Source organism: Pygocentrus nattereri, chromosome 18 (assembly GCF_015220715.1).
Source record: "Pygocentrus nattereri isolate fPygNat1 chromosome 18, fPygNat1.pri, whole genome shotgun sequence".
NCBI lineage: Eukaryota > Metazoa > Chordata > Actinopteri > Characiformes > Serrasalmidae > Pygocentrus > Pygocentrus nattereri.
The window spans coordinates 17,177,541-17,195,225 of NC_051228.1; the positions used below are offsets into that span (position 1 = coordinate 17,177,541).

The following is a 17,685-nucleotide window of genomic DNA, read 5'->3' on the forward strand; positions in this document are numbered from 1 at the left end:
TCTTTAGATGGTGTGTGGTTTCCTTTAGATGACTGCAGTTGTCTTTAGATGGTGTGTGGTTTCCTTTAGATGACTGCAGTAGTCTTTAGATGGTGTGTGGTTTCCTTTAGATGACTGCAGTAGTCTTTAGATGGTGTGTGGTTTCCTTTAGATGACTGCAGTAGTCTTTAGATGGTGTGTGGTTTCCTTTAGAGGACTGCAGTAGTCTTTAGATGGTGTGTGGTTTCCTTCAGATGACTGCAGTTGTCTTTAGATGGTGTGTGGTTTCCTTTAGATGACTGCAGTAGTCTTTAGATGGTGTGTGGTTTCCTTTAGATGACTGCAGTAGTCTTTAGATGGTGTGTGGTTTCCTTTAGATGACTGCAGTTGTCTTTAGATGGTGTGTGGTTTCCTTTAGATGACTGCAGTAGTCTTTAGATGGTGTGTGTGGTTTCCTTTAGATGACTGCAGTAGTCTTTAGATGGTGTGTGGTTTCCTTTAGATGACTGCAGTAGTCTTTAGATGGTGTGTGGTTTCCTTTAGATGACTGCAGTAGTCTTTAGATGGTGTGTGGTTTCCTTTAGATGGTGTGCAGTAGTCTGTTTAGGTGTGCTGTTTTCAGAAATGTGATAAGAATTGTGTCTGTGTGTGTTTAGGTATACCACTCTCTCCTATCGTGCTCCAGAGATGGTGAATCTGTATAATGGAAAACTCATCACCACCAAAGCAGATATCTGGGTCAGTATCATCACACCTGCACATTCATCTTTTTCATAATCGTTCAGATGATGATAACTGTCTCTAAATGTAGGTATTGTGATATAAACTTTGTTTCCAATTCAATACATAATATATTAAATATATAATATGAGTGGAAGTGCAGAGAGAGTAAATGGTGATTGTGTCATCTCTGTGTTTCTCTTCAGGCTCTGGGCTGCCTGCTGTATAAGCTGTGTTATTTCTCGCTGCCGTTCGGAGAGAGTCAGGTGGCGATCTGCGACGGAAACTTCACCATCCCAGACAACTCACGCTATTCACATGACATGCATTGCCTGATCCGTAAGTTCAAACCAGAAACAGAGCTTTATCCTACACGGTCCTCGGTACACGACCTCACTCATGACTCACATACACCTGCACTCTCTGATTAATGGCCGATTTAACCTCCTACGTCAAATCTATGCTGTAGGTACAGTGTGGGAACCATGTAGCCACGTGACCTGTGCCATAGCAGAGACGTTATAACTGTCTGTATATGCAGTCACTGGTTAAAATATGAATGGGATCGCTTGTAGCGCTCAACATGATGTCTGTTTGCAGAGAAAGCCCCACAAATTGATTAAAAAGAACCAGTCAGCTTGCTGGTTGTGCCATGGGTGGAGAAGAGCCAGCAATATTGTGGCCCAAGCAGGGAAAGCCCCCCTGGTTGTGGAGATCTGTGCTCGTGCAGTAGCCAGAAAAAAACAAATAAATCATGTTTTTGTATTACTAAGCCAAATATTACAAACTATTTGAGGCTTAAGGCAGATTTTATCAGAGATTCAAATCAGTCTTTTTTTTTTGGGGGGGGGGGGGGGGGGGGGGGTTCCAATTTTGAATTCATGAATAACAGTTTCTGATCTCTAGTTGGGGGTGTGGTTCATTCTCTCCCTGATTCTCTTCCTCTGTCTCTTCCTCTCTCCCTGCTCATGGCTGTGGTGGTGATGGTGAATAAGGTTATATGTTGGAGCCGGATCCTGATAAAAGGCCGGATATCTATCAGGTGTCCCACTTTGCTTTCAGACTGGCCAGACGTGACTGTCCTGTCCAGAATGTGAAGGTCAGTCTATCTCCTCCAACCCTGCTGTTTCTGGTCATTCGGGTGCTGTGCAGATTTCTCTGTGTAGCAATAATTTGCCCCAAACTCAATTTTACACAGTTGTCTCCCCCCTTTACTGCAAATGTAGTCAATTAGCACTCTATGACTGTTAGAGTCTGTATTTTTGGGCCTCTGCTAAATCCCGTATCAGTGATACACTGAACTGAGGATTCATGGCCAAAAGCGAAGTCAATTTCAGGACACATAGAGCCGAAAAACGGAAACCAAAAGGGGGAAACTCTGTGGAATGTTTTTTGCCTTTAATCTGTCACTTTAAGATAAGATAAGTGCCTGTTTTTATTTATCTCTCAGAACTCCCCACTCCCTGCTAAGCTTCCTGAGCCGGTGAGAGCAAGTGAGGCAGCAGCGAAGAAGAGCCAAACGCAAACAAAGGCCAGGTAAATACTTTCAGCTTCTAAAACAGCCATAAAATACAGTACTGTGCAAGAGTCAGAGACCTTACTTCAGATATTTAATTTACAGTCAAAACAGCCATTAAGTAAAAGTAATTGATTTATCTGGAGATATTTGGGAGGATATTGCATGTACGATAAGAACACTTTCATAAGGAAGGAGAAATTCAAAGGACAGAGTGTCATTCAGAACCTGATTAAAAGTTACAGAGAAAATGTGGCTCCTAACAGTCAATTGGAAGACCTGGTAGACACCAAAGCTGTCCTCATCAGATAAACAGCACATCTTTAAAAGAGGAGAAAATCACTGTCACCTTCCACTGTGACAACTCAGCACTATGGGTCTGAAAGGATGTGCAGCTGTCAAGAAGCCTCACTGAGAAAAGGAGACAGACACATCAAACAAAGAAGTCCAGACCTCAATATCACTGAATGTGTTTGATTACTTCAGAAAATGATCAACCAAACTCTAAGACTGAACTGTGGAGGTGTGTCTGCAGATTTCTATGAGAACCAAAGTGAGTCTCCTGAAAAGAATGGAAGCTGTAATAAAGGTAAAAAGTGACACACTCAACACTCACACAGCTGAGATTAGATTTAGCTGTTGAGGCTTCTGTGTGAGTTTTTGTTTAATATGGTCATTTTGCCTGAAAATTAAATCAAAGGGGCTCTTAATGTTGCACAGTGCTGTAGATAAATCATCACTGCTGGCCACTGACACTGTATATGTGTATTTTTGTCCTCTGCAGGCTAACAGACCCCATTCCCACTACTGAGACCTCCATCACCCCCCGACAGCGGCCCAAAGCTGGCCAGTCCCAGCCTCAGCCTATAGGAGGTGTTCTGCCTATACAGCCTGCTGCACTAACGCCCCGCAGGAGAGCCAATCAGCCGGCCCAGAGTGTCGCACAGCCCATAGGTACCAACTCAGACACCTCACAAACACATACACCTCTCACACCTCATGTACCAACAGGTACCAACACGCACCTCCCATGCCACCCTCACTCACGCCTCATTCACCTCACCTCACACCTCTAACACACTACTCAGAACATGGGCAGCCAACAAGGACTAATAAAGGGCCCGTATTCTACATTGTCTTGTATTTTGTAATTTATCAATTTAAATACTTTAATTAATTAACATCATCCAATTGATGAAGACATCACCTCAGTGGTACTCTCAAGGGTACAGGGTTCCTATATATTTTCTATTTCAAAATAAAATTTTCGATTACCTATCTATCTTTCTTGTGTAAGGACACTATGTGGCCTGTATTCATTGAATTTTGGTCTCCGCATTCAGAAAGAGGAGTCTGGGCTTGTAAAGCTGGAAATAACTGCCCGGCAGCATTGCAAAGATGACCACAGAGTGGACAGACTTTTCTAAAGGACATTGCCTTTAGGCTGGGTCCACAATACATGATTTTTTTGCCCCAATTTGACCCTTGCAACAAATTTTCACAATCTGAAATGATTTTCCAGGCCAGAAGATTGATCAGATGTGACAGTGTGGATGATCCGTAGTGTGAGAGGGGAAGTGAGTGAATCTTTAGCCCTTTAGATCGAGCTCTGGAGTGATCAGAGACCCTCAGATATTATCCAACATGTTTCATATTTGTGATTCAAAAACGTTCATGAATCCTGCAGTGTGAGACAGTCAGAGATGAACACAGTGAGTGATTCAAACAGCCAATCAGAGAGCTAGAAGAGTAGAGAGAAAGGAGAATGTGCATGTAAAACAGGCAGATAGGAGCTAATAGAGTAGTTTCTAATGTTTCTAATGTTGGATCCAAACATCAGATCACTTTCTTTACAGTTTCAGCTCAGCTCTTAGTTTGTAATGAAATATTGTGTTGTGTACACCCAGCCCTAGTCAGAGGATCCTGTTTACAGCCTAACATTACAATAAATACTAAACACTCAGTCATTTCATTTAAAGCTTTTTTTTGTGTTTCCACTGAGAATCACAGAACCATGGTTTTCCCTTTTCATAGCAATGTCTAATATAGAAATCTGTTTTTGAACCAGCCTTACAATAATGCACCTCATATAATCACTGTAATAGCTAGCTATGTTAGCATCAGGCTAGTGGGATTAGCACAGTGCTTTTTGGGTTTTTAATGTCAGCTCCAGTTTAAATATGGACATTTTTAGCTCACAACAAGAATTTAGCATTCTTTACTTTGGATTTCTTAGTTTTTAATCAACACTTTAAAGGCTTAAACCTGAATTCTGCCTTTTATTATTGTAGCATTAGCCTGTTGTCCAGCAGGTCACTTTCTGCTACCTTTACAGCCTGCATGTTGGGAGGACCCAAAAAAGCACAAACAGTGAGGTTAAACGGGCAGTTCTTCATCTGATTGTGTTTAATAGACAAAGATTTAAACTCTAACAGCTGGACCTTTTCACTGAGTCATTATGAAGCCACAGTCTTGTGCCTGCTAAAGATCCATGCTGTTTGTTTGTAGCCTCACTGTTCTTGCTATAATTTCATGTATACTGATAGATGCAAACAGCATAGTGTCCCAGAAACACCTCAGTCGTTAAATTAGACAAAAGAATAACCTAAAAAATAACCATAAAAAATTCACTAAAACAGTAACTTTCTGTTCCCAAATATATTTCTGAATATTTCTGCCATAATCTCCAAACACAGTAGTGGTTGAAATGGTAGATACAGAGGAAACCCCCCCCCCCCCCGAGTGTCATCATCCATCACAACGTTTTGCAGTAGGCATTGTCATATCCCAGTTAGGTAGAGATCACCTAACCGTAGTTATAATAACACAACTATGATGACATAAGAACTAGACCAATGTAGTCAACATAGGTTTTGTATATATACTGTATGTATTGCATGGGAGAGAGTGTTTGGAAATGTAAGTAATGTTTACTATGAATTTTACATGTTTTTTTTTGTGATATGGGTCCTTTAAATGTTTGTCTAAGGTTAAAAAGAGAAATGTCTCTTTCTAATTTCTCTCTGTCTCTGTCTGTAGCTGTAAGTGTGAATTTGGCTCAGCCGGCCGCAGCGCTGCAGTCTCAGCTCGCGCAGTCCACCCCCAGCCAGCCCCCGCACAAACAGGTGAGCCACCTGTTTGTGGTGTAATCCCACACTTCAATAGTAGGCGCTTCGTGCGGTCAAGAGACGGGTCTGAGCCCCAGCTTAATGTATTTCTTCTACAGGCAGTAGTTATTAAGTCTCCAGTTATTTCTTTGACTGACAAAAGCATGGACGTCCTTCAGAGCCTTCAGAGCCTGACAGGAACTACGTGTTCTGCTCTGTGTTTGTTATTCTTACTGGAACTTTATTCTGAATCATGAAAGGATCTGCTGCAGTGCTGGATTATAAATTAAGCCCATAGGAGTCTTTTTTTTATTTGCCATACACAAGATGTACAAGACGTTCCACAGGAATTTCTTTTTGTGCAGAAATGACCAGAATTTTTCCTACAGTAATCTATAAATCATTTAGACATATTATATGGGAGAACAATTTGAGAACTCCATACTTCTCACCCCCCATACAATCATAGCAGCTCATTTTTTATTCAGGTCCATCAAAAATATATATATACCTGTGTATGTATAATGTATACTCTAATATTTAAGTTGAAAGTCCATTTGGTTTAAACGATGGACTAAAACGATGGATGGATAGAACTGTGCTAAATTAATTAAAGGTATACACAGTCAAATCACATCACAAATTTTACTTGCAAATAATTTACAGTTTTGTTATTCATCTGTTACATCATTGGTTAATCTGTACAATCAAACTCCCGTTTGGTAGGACTGTGTATAAATTTGAGCTTAAACCTTTAACACTCTTCCATTTTCATATACTTTGGTTTTGTTTTCTACGATTGACACTGCTCAAAAATAAGAAAGAATGCTTTATGTAAATGATCTGTAAATGAGGTACTGATAGGCTGGTGCTTGATTTCGCACTGAAGCTGAATGAGCTCAAATCTCTCATTTCCATATTTTATGAAACTTTAATGAATCAGACACAGAGCAGATCGTATGTGATTAAAACTACTGCACTTGTTGTATAAATAGTTTGTTTGTCCTCCTGCTGCCTGTCTGTCTTTCAGCCCGTGCAGCCAGTCACGGCTCCAGCAGCTGTGTCAGGAGGTGGAGCTCCAGTGGTGACTAGCCCTGCCCCTCAGAAAGCTGCAGTAGCCCCTTCAAGCCCAGCTCCGCCCACAGCTCCTGCGCGGACCGCCCGGCGTAAACAAACAGCACAACAACAACAACAGCAGCAGCAGCAGCAACCGCCAACTCCAGCTGTGCCCACTCCAGCCATCCAGCCGCCAGCAGTCCAGCCACCGCCCGGCACAGAGGACACAGTAAACTCACAAACACACATTCTCATTAAGTTGTGAAATCTAGGGATATCCAGCCTTTAAAGAGGAATACCAGTTTAAAACATTTGTTCAGAGTTTTTTGGTGTGAAATGCTCCCCTCTAAAGAAACTTAGAGTCAGAATTTTTCAGTGGTAGAAACCAGACATCCACCTCTAAGAGCTCCCTCACAGAAAGCTGTTATATGAAATGGTTACGAATTCACTGCCTGATATCTAAGACGTTGTTTTAGGTTTTGAGAACTTCAGGTCCATTCATGGTGGAGGGATACATGCAGAGTATTGTGAGCATTTCAGATTTTCTGTATTTCAGATTTTCCACGCATAGGTTCACTGGTGGTTTTGGATAGTAAACAAAATGTCCATAGTTGTGTTGTAGTCATAGCAACCCCTGGTTCCTGTCATCACCACTGTAAAGAAATCTGAACCATTTCGCTGAATCACTCTGTTTACATCAACAATTACATTCAACTATTGAATTGTGCAAAAATTTATGAGTTGGTGGAATTCCCCTTTAAGATGGCTATTACTGTTTTGACATCCTGTGAAAGTTGCCTATGATATTGATGACCTATAATGAGATCCAAAAGTCTGAGACCACTTTGAAAGTATCTAGTATTTTTTCATTTAACAACAGAAAGTTTTAGAATCTTGAAAAATGAAAAATAAATAAAAAGAAATGTTTAAAATTCTGCACTATATCTTTGTCGCTCAATCTCTTCCAGTAAAGCTTGTGTTCAGACGACTCTGGATTTGAACTGCTTATCAGAGGCTTTTACACAAATGTATGGCCTCCATGCAGCTTGAGATTACACTGCTAATAAAGAAAAAGGGGGACATGCCACCAAATACTAAGAAATTCATGTTAAAATGTCCAAGATTCTACTTTTCACTCTGAATGTTATGCTGACATCATTTATAATGAAAAGCTTTTTATTAAATTAGAAAGTAATGCAACATAGAAGCACTTTCACTACTGCTCAGACTTTTGGACCCCACGTGCACAAGATAGATTGATCTCCAGCAAAGTTATTGGTTGCAGATTAAGTTGTGTTGTTTTTAGGCTATATATATGTGCATACCTAAATTCTTACACTCCACTGGTTAGTATCATGTAGGCCTTTCACTTATTCTAATCTTACAAAATCCTGTGTATGCTTTATGTTGTTCCCAAAAAACATAACGTTATTTGTGTTCATGTGTTTTAATAATGAATTACCACTTTAATTGGATTAATTGATTTGTTACCCATATCTGCATTCTCACTTAATCTGTGTCCTGTATTAACCTTGTTTGACCTTTTATTTCTTTCCTTTTTTCATTTTCTTCACCTCCCTGCCTCCAGCCTGCGGCCCCGGGCCTGTCTCAGACTCCGCCCTCCTCCCCCAGGACGGCCCAGAAAGCGGGGCACAGGCGGATCCAGAGTGATGTCACACACAGCTCCATGTTTGGCGTTCCTGTGAGCCAATCGACGCAGCAGCTGCAGGCTGCCACCGCCGAGGCTAACCTCAACAAATCCAAGTAAGAAACGCTTATATACACAATGGAGCACCACTATCAGCCTTCTATACTGAACGTGTGGGCAGTATCATTAAATTTTGTGCATATCGTTAGTATAAATTTCATCAATATTTAAAAAAGTTCTTCATTATTAAATGGTTAAGATGTAAACAGAGCCATTCAGAGTTGTTTGGTGTGAAATGCTCTGTTCTAGAGAAACGTACCAAATCAGACCACAGTGGTGGTCATAGGATCCAGACGTCCACCTTTGAAAGCTCCCGCACAGAATGTTATTACATGACTATTAAATGGTTATGAATGCACTGCCTGTCCATCTTTATATACTGATGGCAGCACTCCTGTTTCAGTTGCTGAGTTTTGGTTTTGGAGAAGAGCTCCATCCAGACTGCACTGGGTTCTGTAAAGCACAGAGGTGTAAAAAGTCTGGAGCTGTTTTTCTTACAGTGCTGTCACTGAGCTTGTGCTGCTGTTGTTGCAGGTCAGCGAGCGCCACCCCGTCTAACTCTCCACAGTCCTCCCAGCAGAGCGTTTATGAACCTGGCCAGCAGGGAGGCGCTGTAGCCCCCACTGCCCCGTCAGCCCCCCAACCTCCCCCATCAGCTGCGAGTGTGAGCGTTCCCCCCGACCAGCCGAGTTGGAACCCCTTTGGAGACGACAACTTCTCCAAACTAACCGCTGAGGAGCTTTTGAACAAAGACTTCGCCAAACTTGCTGACGGTAAAGACCTTGGCATTAGGAATATAAATATACAACATGGTGATTCAGCTACACAGATTTGTAAAAGTTAATTTATGATGGACTGCAGTAATTATTATGCAGTTTTGTGAAAATCATTAAAAGATTAAATCCAGATTCAGTGAAACTCATTGTTTATCTGCTTCACCTACAATCAGCTTCTGTCTATGGTATCTTAATTAACTAGAGCTGCAGCACTGCTCTGCCTCAGGGTGGCGCTGTAGAAGACTGGTTCGCCCAGTTGGTTCTTTCATAGTCTAGACACTGTAACTCTGCCTGGATTCCTCTGAAAAACTTTACAATGTGCTGCAGCATATCTGTAAATCTGAAAACTCGCCCAGTTTCCCAAGAGTTTGGTGTAAATAGTGACACTTCCTCATTTTGCAAACTGAAGCCAGAAGAGAAGATGAGTAAGATCTCAGTTAATGTGAAGAAGAGCGCATTACCACGCTAGAACAGAGCATTTACAGAAGAACAGTTGATAAACCAAACCCGAATACCAGGGGACCAGGCCACTCGTTCTTAATATTTACAGTGCTTTCTTGTGTAGAATTACAACAATTACACAGATCTATGACATTTTATTTATATATATAAATATATATATATATATATATATATATATATATATATATATATATATATATATATATATATATATATGTATATAATATGATTATTATTGTGTGTGTGTGTGTGTGTGTGTGTGTAGAACCTGCAGAGCCTCTGAGTTCCTCCACAGAGGAGCTTCTGCCTGGTCTGGATGCTGTAGAACCCATTCCTCAGTCTACAGGTACACGGTCACTCACTCGCACTGTAAACACTGTTCCAGCTTAAACAAAATCAGATGTTCTTCATGAATACGTTTACACCACAGCAGCAGTTCCTTATGCAGGACTGTGTTTCTGTTTCACAGACATGGTTCCATTCTGTTACGGTCCATTCCAGTACTCTGTTGTATAATTCTGTTCATTTCCATTCTGTTTAGTTTTGGTCAGTTCTGTTCCATTCCATTACATTCTGCTTTGTTCGGCTCTGATCTTTTCTGTTCTCTTTCTTTTTGTCTTGTCTTTTTTTTTTTTTTTTTTTTTTTTTTTTTGGTCCATTCCTTTTTATTTCATTTTTTTGTTCTGTTACTTATTGTTTTGTTTCATTCTGTTACTTTTTCTTTCCCTTTGTTTTGTTAAGCTCTTTTTTTGTGCCATTCCTTTTTATTTTGTTCTGTTCCACTGTTTTTTGTTTAACTTTGTTCCGCTCTGTTGCTTTTTGTTTTATTTTGTTCTGTTCTGTTCCATTTCTTTTAGTTTTGTTACATTCAGTTCTATTCCATTCTCTTCATTACATTGTATTCTTCCATTTAAGGAAATTGCTCATTTCCTCTCTCTCTGTCTCTCTCTCTGTCTTCTAGCTGAGAGACCGTCTGATATTTTGGGTTTGGATGGAGGTTCGGGTTTGTTGGCAGTTCCAGGTGAGGCAGCAGTTGTGTGTGTGTGTGTGTGTGTGTGTGTGTGTGTGTGTGTGTGTGTGTGTGTGTGTGTGTGTGTTTCACCACACTGTAGAGTTAGATCAGTATCAGAATTAGTGCTCTGGTGCTGATCAGTACTTTAGTAAAGTATCAGCCAGTGCTCACTTATTGTAGCCTTAAAGAATATTTATAAATAAATCTCCATAAACTGCTGCAGTTAGTAAAATGTGCCTTATTTCTCAGTGATCTGAGAGAATGCATGAAATCAGAGAGCTCTTTTTCATTATGATGCAATTTCTCATGTTTGTTTGTGTACAGAAAAGCTGATAGAGGGACTAAAATCTCCAGAAGCTTCTCTGATGCTGCCGGACCTTCTGTCCATGGCCGACCCCTTCGGAAGCTCTGTGGAGGACACAAGAGATGGTAAAGGAGAACAACACTTGCCACTTACACTTATGCAACACGGATACAGCTGGACACAGCTGGCCAAATTAAAGTTTAGCAAATTATCCTGTAAATAGCTGGCTAAGGATCTGAGGGTGAAGCTGACTGCAGGAGAAGCAGGATTAGGCTAATAAAGGCATAGAGGCCTATTCAGACGTATCTTTGAGAAGAACTTCACACTGTTATTATGAGCTCAAGAGTGTATCTGAGCTGAAAGTGAGACTGTAGTGAAAGTTACTGCTGTGGGCGGCTTATGTAGCTGTGAAGCAAAAGCAAAAATGCTATAATGAATGAACAGCCTAGAAATATAATAACACAAAATATAGTTAAAAGACACTAAAGCCAAAGTAAAATAATAAATTGGCATAGAATTACAACCCCAGTTCCAATGAAGTTGGGACGTTGTGTAAAACATAAATAAAAACAGAATATGGTGATTTGCAAATCCTTTTCAACCTATATTCAACTGAATACACTACAAAGACAAGATATTTAATGTTCAAACAGATAAACTTTATTGTTTTTTGCAAATATTCACTCATTTTTGAATTTGATGCCTGCAACATGTTCCAAAGAAGTTGGCACAGGTGCAACAAAAGACTGAAAGTTGAGGAATCCTCAAAAACACCTGTTTGGAACATTCTACAGGTGAGCAGGTTAATTAGAATCAGGTGAATGTCATGATTGGGTATAAAGGGAGCATCCCTGAAAGGCTCAGTCGTTCACAAGCAAGGATGGGATGAGGTTCACCACTTTGTGAACAACATTGTTGAGAACAATGTTTCTCAACGTGCAATTGCAAGGAATTTAGGGGTTTCATCATCTACAGTCCATCTTCTTCTTCTTTCGGCTGCTCCCTTTAGGGGTCGCCACAGCGGATCATCTGCCTCCATCTTGCCCTATCCACTGCCTCCTCTACTTTTACACCAACCATCTCCATGTCCACCTTCACTACATCCATAAACCTTCTCTGAGGTCTACCTCTTCTCCTTCTACCCGGCAGCTCAATCTCCAACATTCTTTGACCAATATATCCAATATTCCTCCTCAACACATGTCCAAACCATCTCAACCTGGCCTCTCTGGCTTTATCTCCAAACTGCTCCACCTTCACTGTCCCTCTGATCTGCTCATTTCTAATCTTGTCCATCCTTGTCACTCCCTACGAAAATCGTAGGGAGCATCTTCATCTCTGCCACCTCCAGCTCAGCCTCCTGTCTTATAGACAGAGCCACAGTCTCCAAACCATACATCATAGCAGGACGGACTACTGTCTTGTAAACCTTCCCTTTCACTCTTGATGCTATCCTTCTGTCACACATCACCCGTCTCCACCCACTCCATCCTGCCTGCACCCTCTTCCTCACCTCTTTTTTGCACTGTCCATTGCTCTGGATGGTTGACGATATTTGAAGTCATCCACCTTTACGACCTCTACTCCTTGCATCTTCACCTTTCCACCTGCCTCCCTCTCATTCACACACATGTATTCTGTCTTGTCTCGACTGACCTTCATTCCTCTCCTCTCCAGTGCAAACCTCCACCTCTCCAGATTCTCTTCCACCTGCTCTCTACTCTCACCACAGATTACAATGTTACAACATCATGGTCCATGGAGCCTCCTGTCTGACCTCATCTGTCAACCTGTCCATCACCATTACAAACAAGAAGGGGCTCAAAGCTGATCCCTGATGTAACCCTACCTTCACCTTGAAACCACTGGTCACTCCAACTGCACATCTCACCACTGTCTCACTATCCTCATACATGTCCTGCACCACACATACTTTTCAGCTACACCTGACTTCCTCATACAGTACCACAGTTCCTCTCTTGGCACCCTATCATATGCCTTCTCTATATCCACAAAGACACAATGTAGCTCCTTCTGACCTTCTCTGTACTTCTCTACCAACACTGGGCATGAAACCTTGCTGCTCACTGATCTGAACCTCTCGCCTTAGCCTTGCTTCAACAACTCTTTCCCAGACCGTCATGGTGTGGCTCATCAACTTTATACCTCTGTAGTTACTGCAGCTCTGCACATCACCCTTTTTCTTAAAAATGGGGACCAGTACACTGTTTCTCCACTCATCAGGCCACTCCTCTCACTCTCCAGGATTTTGTTGAACAACCTGGTTAAAAAGTCCACTGCCTTCTCTCCTAAACATCTCCATACCTCCACAGGTATGTCATCTAGACCAACTGCCTTTCCATTCTTCATCCTTTTTAAAGCTGCCCTCACTTCCACCTTACTAATTCTCTGCACTTCGTGATTCACTATCTCTCCCCCGTTGTCCTCCTCTCTCTCTCGTTTTCCTCATTCATTAGTTCTTCAAAGTACTCCTTCCATCTACTCAACACTCTCTGTTCACTCACTAGTACATTTCCCTCTCTATCCTTTATCAGCCTAACCTGCTGTACATCCTTTCCAGCTCTATCTGTTTAGCCAAATGATACAAGTCCTTTACTCCTTCTTTACTGTCCAGCCTCTCATACAGCTCATCATAGGCCTGAGCCTTTGCCTTTGCCACCATTCATTTCGCTATGCGACTAGCCTCACAGTACTCCTGCCTACTTCCTTCATCTCTCTGGTTATCCCACTTTTTCTTAGCTGCCTTCTTCTTCTGAATACTCTCCTGGACTTCCTCATTCCACCACCAACTTTCCTTGTCTTCTTTCCTCTGACCAGACAAAACACCCAACACATTTTTGCCAGTTTCTCTCACCACCTTATCTGTAGTTTCCCAGTCCTCAGGTAGCTCCTCACTGCCCCCAAGGGCCTGTTGCAATTTTTCCCTGAACTGCCTGCAACCATCCTCCTCCTTCAGCTTCCACCATCTAATCTTTGGCTCTGTCTTCACTCTCTTCCTCTTCTTTGTTTCTAATCTCATTCTACAGACAGCCACCCTATGCTGCCTTGCTACATTTTCCCCTGGTACCACTTTACCATCTCCAATCTCCTTAGCATCTCCTACTAAGGATATAATCCACCTGTGTGCACCTCCCTCCACTCTTGTATGTCACCCTGTGTTCTTCCCTCTTCTGAAAATACGTGTTCACCACAGCCATTTCCATTCTCTTTGCAAAATCTACAACCATCTGACCTTCCGCATTTCTGTCTTTCACACCATACATACCCAGCACCTCTTCATCCCCTCTGTTCCCTTCACCAACATGTCCATTGAAGTCTGCACCAATCACTAATCTCTCCTCTCTAGGGACACCATCTACCACTTCATCCATCTTACTCCAAAATTCCTCTTTCTCCTCTGACAACCAACCTGTGGTGCATATGAACTGACCACATTCAGTTACACCATCAACCTCCAACTTCAGGCTAATGATCCTGTCTGACACTCTCTTTACATCCAGAATACTTTTCCCAAGCTGTTCCTTTAGGATTATCCCTACTCCATTTCTCTTCCTCTCTACACCATGATAGAACAGTTTGAATTCACCTCCAATGTTCCTGGCCTTGCTTCCTTTCCATCTTGTCTCCTGGACACACAGAATATCTACCTTCCTTCTCTCCATCATGTCTGCAAGCTCTCTGCCTTTACCAGTCACTGTCCCTATGTTCAGAGTCCCTACTCTAACCTCCACACTCCTGCCTTTCCTTCTCTCTCACTGCCTTCTAACCCGCCTTCCTCCTCTCCTCTTTGATGTTCTTTGACCTACAGTAATCCAATTTCCACCGGCACCCTGCTGGTCAACAGCACCGGAGGCGGTCGTTGTTAACCCGGCCCTCGACCGATCCGGTATGGCAAACATATTTGTGATCCACATGATAGTTTTGGCACAATTACGCCGGATGCCCTTCCTGACGCAACCCTCACCATTTATCCGGGCTTGGGACCGGCACCAGAAGCACACAAAATACACCCCTAATGGCTGGTTTCATCATCTACAGTCCATAATATCATCAAAAGATCAAGAGAATCTGGAGAAATCTCTGCAAGTAAGTGGCAAGGCAGAAAACCAACATTGAATGCCTGTGACCTTCCATCCCTCAGGCAGCACTGCATTAAAAACCGACATCATTCTGTAACGGATATTACCACATAGGCTCAGGAACACTTCAGAAAACCATTGTCAGTGAACACAGTTCAGTTAAAACTCTGTTGCAAGTAAAAAATCTGGGCCCGAGCTCATCTGAGATGGACTGACTCAAAGTGGAAAAGTGTCCTGTGGTCTGACGAGTCCACATTTCAAATTGTTTTTGGAAATCATGGACATCGTATCCTCTGGGCCAAAGAGGTAAAGGACTGTCCGGATTGTTATCAGCACAAAGCTGAAAAGCCAGCATCTCTGATGGTGTGGGGGTGTGTTAGTGCCCATGGCATGGGTAACATGCACATCTGTGAAGGCACCCTTAATGCTGAAAGGTACATACAGGTTTTGGAGCAACATATGGTGCCATCCAAGCAACGTCTTTTTCATGGACATCCCTGCTTATTTCAGCAAGACAATGCCAAGCCACATTCTGCACGTGTTACAACAGTGTGGCTTCGTAGTAAAAGAGTGCGGGTACTAGACTGGCCTGCCTGCAGTCCAGACCTGTCTCCCATTGAAAACGTGTGGTGCATTATGAAGCGCAAAATACAACAACGGAGACCCCAGACTGTTGAGCAACTGAAGTTGTACATCAAGCAAGGATGGGAAAGAATTCCACGTACAAAGCTTTAACAATTAGTGTCCTCATTTCCCAAACGCTTATTGAGTGTTATTAAAAGGAAAGGTATTGTAACACAGTAGTAAACATGCTCCTGTCACAACTTCTTTGGAACGTGTTGCAGGCATCAAATTCAAAATGAGTAAATATTTGCAAAAAACAATAAAATTTATCCATTTGAACATTAAATATCTTGTCTTGTACTCAATTGGATATAGGTTGAAAAGGATTTGCAAATCATCGTATTCTGTTTTTATTTATGTTTTACACAACATCCCAAATTTATTGGAATTTGGGTTGTAGAACAATATTAATGATAAAACAAAATAAAAAGAAAGAATAATTAAATAAATATGTAAATAAAATAAAGTAGTGTCTTGCACTAGAAGATTTAAGGTACAGTGAATATCAAATCCGCTGAGTCCAGATAGGGTCACAGTAGCAGTTGAGAGAGCAGAGAATCCCAGATGACCCTGTCCCCCGCAACTTCCTCCAGCTCATTCCCGGGGACCACAGGCCGCTGCCAGGCCAACTTGGAGATATAATCCCTCCAGCGGGTCCTAGGACGACCCTGGGGTCTTGTCCCTTACTTGGTAGGCCGTGCCTGGAACACCCCCACCAGGAGGCAACCAGGGGGCATCCAAATCAGATGCCCGAACCACCTCAGCTGTCTCCTCTCAGTGCAGAGGAGTAGTGGCTCTACTCTGAGCTCGTTCTGGAGGACAGAGCTCCTCACTTTATCAAATAGAGTGTAGCCCGTCACCCTACGAAGAAAGCTCATTTCTGCCACTTGTATTCGCAATCTCGTTCTTTGTCATTACCCACAGCACATGACCATAGGTGAGGGTCGGGATGTAGACCAACCAGTAAACAGAGAGCTTCACCTTTTGGTACAGCTCCTTCTATACCACTACAGTCTGGTACAGTGACTGCATTACTGCTGCCGCCTGTCCCAGACTGCAGCCGATCTCACAATCCCTCTTCCCATCACTCGTGAACACTCCTCCACCTGGGGCAAGTCCTTTCCCCTTACCTGGAGTGGGCATGCCATCCTTTTCCGGGCTAAGACCATGCACTCAGACTTGGAGGTGCTGACCCGCATACCAACCCCTTCACACTCAGCTGCAAAGCGCTCCAGTGAGCGCTGGAGGCATCCATGGGATTCAGCCAAAAGAACAACAACATCTGCAAATGTGCATATCACAAACAGGAGTGGAGACAGGGCACAGCCCTGCTAACACTGAAAGAGTCTGACTTAATCACTGTACAGAGATTGAATGGCCCGGAGTAGTACACCTGGCACCCCATACTCCCGGAGGACCTCCTACAAGATATCTCGGGGAACACAGTCATAAGCCTTCTCCAAGTCCACAAAATACATGTAGAATGGATTGGCAAACTCCCATGTCCCCTCAACAATCTGTGAGAGGGTGAAAAGCTGGTCTGTTGTTCCACGGCCAGGACGGAATCTGCATTGTTCCTCCTCAATCTGAGGTTCAACTCTCGGTCGGAGTCTCCTTTCCAGCACCTTGGCATATACTTTCCCAGGGAGGCTGAGCAGTGTGATACCCCGATAGTTGGCACACACCCTTCGCTCCCCCTTTTTAAAAACTTCATCAGCGATCCTCAACCCCATATTAATCCCCAGTTTACCTTTCACTACAGATAAACGCAAAAACAGGCCCAGCAAGTTCAGCTTTGTGTTGTGTGATCTGAGGAGATGTGGGAGTTTGAGTTCTTATTCGTAGCTGAAACTCATGTGTGAGAGATTCTCTCTTTGCCCTGTTGTTTAACGTGAGCGCCATCATGACAAAAAGATAAGAAATTCTTTGACAAACTTTGACAAAGTTTGTGATGTGCTCTGTTTTAGAAAGCTGTTAAGATTTTAAAAGTGAAGGCCCAGCCCCAGTATGTAATAAGCCTGAGGTTATAAGAGGTTAAACATTCTGCCTTGGTAGATTGCTACCAGGCATACACTGTGTGATTTTAGCCCCTTTTTAAACACACACAAACACAACCACAATCGCTTACTGAATATAGGTGAAGACATGTAGGCTAACAAAATGGAGGTGAAAAGAGTCAACATTTGCTACCAGAGTCAATCTGTGGGATTTTGCTCTTTTTAACTGAATAGAATAGTGGGATATAAATGTTAATTCAGTTATTCATTTTTTTGTAAATCAGGCTATAGACAGTCTGTACTATCCTACCATGAACAGCACCA

The 17,685-nt window shown here is 42.4% G+C and overlaps 1 protein-coding gene across 2 annotated transcripts in view; it reads left to right on the forward strand.

The window, feature by feature from the left end:
• aak1b (AP2 associated kinase 1b) overlaps window positions 1-17,685 on the forward strand; it is a 62,863-nt gene that overhangs the window by 18,242 nt on the left and 26,936 nt on the right. For both annotated transcript variants that reach the window (XM_017718880.2, XM_017718881.2), the window contains exons 6-17: window positions 636-717; window positions 906-1,038; window positions 1,695-1,798; window positions 2,150-2,235; window positions 3,000-3,169; window positions 5,255-5,340; window positions 6,353-6,607; window positions 7,967-8,142; window positions 8,621-8,859; window positions 9,590-9,670; window positions 10,286-10,345; window positions 10,661-10,765. In XM_017718880.2, the coding sequence (XP_017574369.1) occupies window positions 636-717; window positions 906-1,038; window positions 1,695-1,798; window positions 2,150-2,235; window positions 3,000-3,169; window positions 5,255-5,340; window positions 6,353-6,607; window positions 7,967-8,142; window positions 8,621-8,859; window positions 9,590-9,670; window positions 10,286-10,345; window positions 10,661-10,765 (1,577 nt within the window). The remainder of the gene's footprint in view (window positions 1-635; window positions 718-905; window positions 1,039-1,694; window positions 1,799-2,149; window positions 2,236-2,999; window positions 3,170-5,254; window positions 5,341-6,352; window positions 6,608-7,966; window positions 8,143-8,620; window positions 8,860-9,589; window positions 9,671-10,285; window positions 10,346-10,660; window positions 10,766-17,685) is intronic.